The sequence below is a fragment of the Sabethes cyaneus genome, chromosome 1 (assembly GCF_943734655.1).
Source record: "Sabethes cyaneus chromosome 1, idSabCyanKW18_F2, whole genome shotgun sequence".
Classification (NCBI taxonomy): Eukaryota; Metazoa; Arthropoda; class Insecta; order Diptera; family Culicidae; genus Sabethes; species Sabethes cyaneus.
In genome coordinates this window covers 79,997,849-80,002,023 of record NC_071353.1, presented here as the reverse complement: position 1 = coordinate 80,002,023, position 4,175 = coordinate 79,997,849, and the positions used below count along the sequence as shown (strand labels likewise).

Genomic DNA, 4,175 nt, shown 5'->3' with positions numbered 1-4,175 from the left:
AAAGTGTTCCTATTTTGTTCAAATTTTGTAAACTTATTCAATTTTCGAAAATTTTATGTAAACCAACGCACTACGCAACGATAACCAATAGATGAATTATGTTTCGAAGACGTGTCGATTTCTATCTCAAATAGCAAGTAAGACCGTATAACAAAGGTTCCTTTCACCACTAGGTGGATTAAATCGGGTTTTTCCCTAGGCGGCAGGAGAGTACACAACCAACATAAAGTGATTGTGTAGGATCCTTAAGCTACCACCAATAAAACCGGTATTTCTGTACACTACTTACTCTCCAAATACTTACAGTAGACTCTGACCATTCTGTTTAGATCGCGGTTGAGTGAAACACACTGATAAAGCTGTTGAAAATTAAAATTACAAAAAGAGTAGCAACGAATATAGTAAAATTCGGATATAGCGGCGAAAATAGCTGAACTTCAGTGGAAAGGTCCTGACTAAATAAATAACTAGGCACACAGACACAATAACAAATTTTATTTTTATATTGTTTGATAATATTATATATACATCATTTTTCGGTTTAATTGATTCTCTACAGCAATTATAATTTGGTATATATTTATTTAACTATTTATATTTAAAAATGAATTCTGAGTTTGAGTTACAATATCGTTCAATGAATGTGGAGTATCTGCTCGCAGATGAGATTGAACACGAGTTGTTAATAAGACAGGTTGCGTTTAAGACTGGTGAATCCATCGATGCAAAGAAACGGAAATTGAGGAACAAGTTGAGAGAGTTACGTGAAACTAATATTGTCACGCTTGCATATTTCGAAAACCCTGCGGAGTGTGAAGACGAACTAAATCGCGTAGATGAAAAACTGGCTAAAATTCGTGACCAGCTAGAAAACAGGAAACCTAAGAAAGCAGAACTTCCCGTACTGAAAACTAGATTGATCCATCTGTTGTTCAGACTGGACAGATTGAAAAAGAACTTCGATACAGCAGGACTGGAATCGATAGCAATGAAAATGTTGAACGATCAATTTAGCTTGTTATCCGTAGATCCGGATGCAAGAAAGCGAACTGAAGAACAGATTAGGGCCGAATTAAGCAACGCTAGTATCAGGTATGTGGAGTCTGAACCCGAAGAGCCAGACGACAGTGATGACGAAAGCATACTAGAGTCTGTGCCAAAACGAAACAAAAAGAGAAGCAAATCAAGGAAAAGAATTTCTAGTACTCCTAAGCTGAGAAGAAAAAGGCAAGTGAAAGCGAAATCAACAGAGGAAATTATGAAGAAAATGCTGAAACACGTAGAACAGTGTATTGAGTCGAAACTGAGCAGTCTCGATGTCAATGATAGAGAAAGTAAAGATAGAAATATAGAAACGAATGATTTCGAAGGAAATAATGAAAAGATGAAAGAAGTGAAGATAAGGAAACCGAAAGTTAGCGTAGAAAAACCGAAAAAGCGGAATTACAGAAAAGTGACTAGTAGTTCAAGCGATGATACTTTTTCCGATAATGATAGCGAGGAATCGTATGCTCCAAAACGGTCACCACGTTCAGTAGCCGATTGGAGAATGAAATATGATTGTAGAGATGAAGGGAAAAGGTTGAATAAGTTTATAACTGAAGTAGAGTTTATGGCAGAAGCAGAGAACATGGGCAAACGAGCGTTGTTCACCGAAGCAATTCATCTCTTTAGCGGAGATGCCAGGACATGATACATTGAGGGAAAGAGTAACAAAGACTTCCGAAACTGGACAGAGTTAGCCACTGAGTTGAAGCTTGAATTCCAGCCACCTGACATGGACTTTCACTACGAGCAGCAGGCGGCACACCGGTGGCAAAGACGCTCTGAGAAGTTTCAAGAGTACTACATTGCGATGATGGAGATTTTCCATTGCATGGCGGTACAGCCCAGTGAGCAGAGAAAATTCGATATCGTTTTTAGAAACCTACGCTCAGATTACAAAAATGCGTTAGTAATTAAAGGAATCAGGAATCTTAAATCGCTGAAACATTGGGGACGGAAATTAGATTCCGCTAACATGCCGATGTACAAGAGCAAAGATTCTGATAAACCTCCAAAAACAGTTCAAGTACACGAAGTCAAACACTTCCCACCACGAAAGGAAGACCAATTAGATAGAAAACCGTGGGTCAACCAGCCAACAGCTAAGAAGTCTAATTGGCAGCCAAAAGAGGAAATGTCAAAACCGTCTGCACCCAGGAATCCGTATCCAAGGAAGGATAATGATCAGCCACGTTCCAGTAAGGGAGATTTGGAAAATAGAATTGCGAATCCAGAAAAACTAGTTTGCTTTAACTGTAGAGGGAAAAACCATCACTTCGAATCCTGTTTAATGAAGAGGGAAGTCTTCTGCACCGTTTGCGGATTCTATAATTTCAGAACCGAGAATTGCCCGTTTTGTGCAAAAAACGGAAGGAAGTCGGCGTAGAAGGTCGCCGAGGTTCCTTTAAAAATCCTTCAACCGTATTTGTTCCATACTGCTCGGAAGTTAGCGAATTAAAGCTGAGATTGGAAGGTGATGATAGACCGTTTGCCGAGGTGTTAGTGTTGGGAATAGAATTGATAGGGTTGTTGGACAGTGGAGCGCAGGTGTCTATTCTAGGAGCATGAAGAGAGAAACTGCTTAAGTCATTAAAGCTAAAACAGTTCAGCACCGAAACAAGATAGTCTACCGCCGGTGGAGATAACTTAAAGGTCACAGGGTAGGTAAACCTGCCAATTACGTTTAATGGTAGGACAAAAATTCTTACGACTCTGATTGCACCGAAACTGAACCGTCGGTTATTTCTGGGAATAAATTTATGGCGTTTATACAACATAGAACCCACAATTAAAGGTCCTTCGGGAAGTTTAATAGAGGCGCTAGAACTACGTATTGCCGAGCAGGAGAAGAAAGATTTGTTAACTACAATGCAGAAGGATCGATTAGAAGAAGTTAAAAAGCAGTTTAAAGTATTTGTGGAAGGAGGAAAATTAGAAACAACGCCATTGATATCGCATAAGATTGAATTTATGGAGGAGTTTCAAAACGCCTCTCCTGTCCGGTTGAATCCGTATCCTTGGTCGCCGGAAGTGCAGAGAAATGTCAACGAAGAGCTTGATAAATGGATAGATTCTGGAGTGGTTGAACGGTCAAATAGCGATTGGGCATTGTTAATTGTTCCGGTAATGAAGAAGAGCGAAGGAGAAGATGGAGAGGAAAAGGTTAAAGTCAGGATGTGTCTGGACGCGAGGAAATTGAATGATAGGACAAGGAAAGATGCCTACCCATTGCCACACCAGGATAGAATACTGGGAAGACTGGGTTCGGCAAAATACCTATCCACCATCGATTTATCTAAGGCGTTTTGGCAAATTCCTCTTGACCCTGCCTCACGGAAGTATACTGCCTTCCGAGTGTTTGGTAGAGGGCTTTTCCAATTCACCCGTTTGCCTTTCGGCCTAGTTAATAGCCCGGCTACACTATCGAGGCTTATGGACCAGGTATTGGGCTACGGAGAATTAGAACCAAACGTGTTTGTGTATCTTGATGACATTGTAGTCGCAAGCAACACGTTTGAGGAACACATTCGTCAGTTGCGGTAAGTGGCAGAGCGCTTAAGGACTGCCAACTTGTCAATTAACGTTGAGAAGTCCAAGTTTTGCGTTACTGAGCTTCCGTATTTAGGCTTCATCCTCTCAGAACACGGTGTAAGACCAAATCCGTCTAAAGTTGAAGCTATCGTCAACTTTGAGCGACCGTCATCGGTACGTTCGCTAAGGCGCTTCTTAGGCATGGTAAATTATTACCGCCGCTTTATAGAAGACTTTAGCAAAATGACTAGTCCTCTGACGGATTTGCTGAAGGGAAAACCGAAGGTAGTAACTTGGAACGAGACAGCGGAGGAGGCGTTCAACCTGCTTAAAGAAAAGTTAATTACCGCGCCAATCCTGTCCAACCCAAACTTCAATCTTTCATTCAAAATACAAACAGATGCAAGTGATATAGCCATCGCTGGTGTCCTAACACAGGAGCTTGCGGACAAAGAACATGTTGTAGCGTATTTTTCTCGAAAGCTTACAACGCCTCAGAGGTCCTGGAAAGCAGCTGAAAAAGAGAGATTAGCAGCACTGGAAGCAATGGAGAAGTTTCGTCCATATGTCGAGGGTTCAAGATTGACTCTCGTGACGGA

General features: G+C 41.0%; 1 protein-coding gene across 1 annotated transcript; it reads left to right on the top strand.

Annotated features, from left to right (window-relative positions):
* Positions 1–604: 604 nt before the first annotated feature.
* LOC128745875 (probable replication factor C subunit 1) lies at positions 605–1,693 on the top strand. The gene has a single exon (XM_053842941.1). It carries the CDS (start codon positions 605–607, stop codon positions 1,691–1,693), a length of 1,089 nt encoding a protein of 362 aa, XP_053698916.1.
* Positions 1,694–4,175: the final 2,482 nt, after the last annotated feature.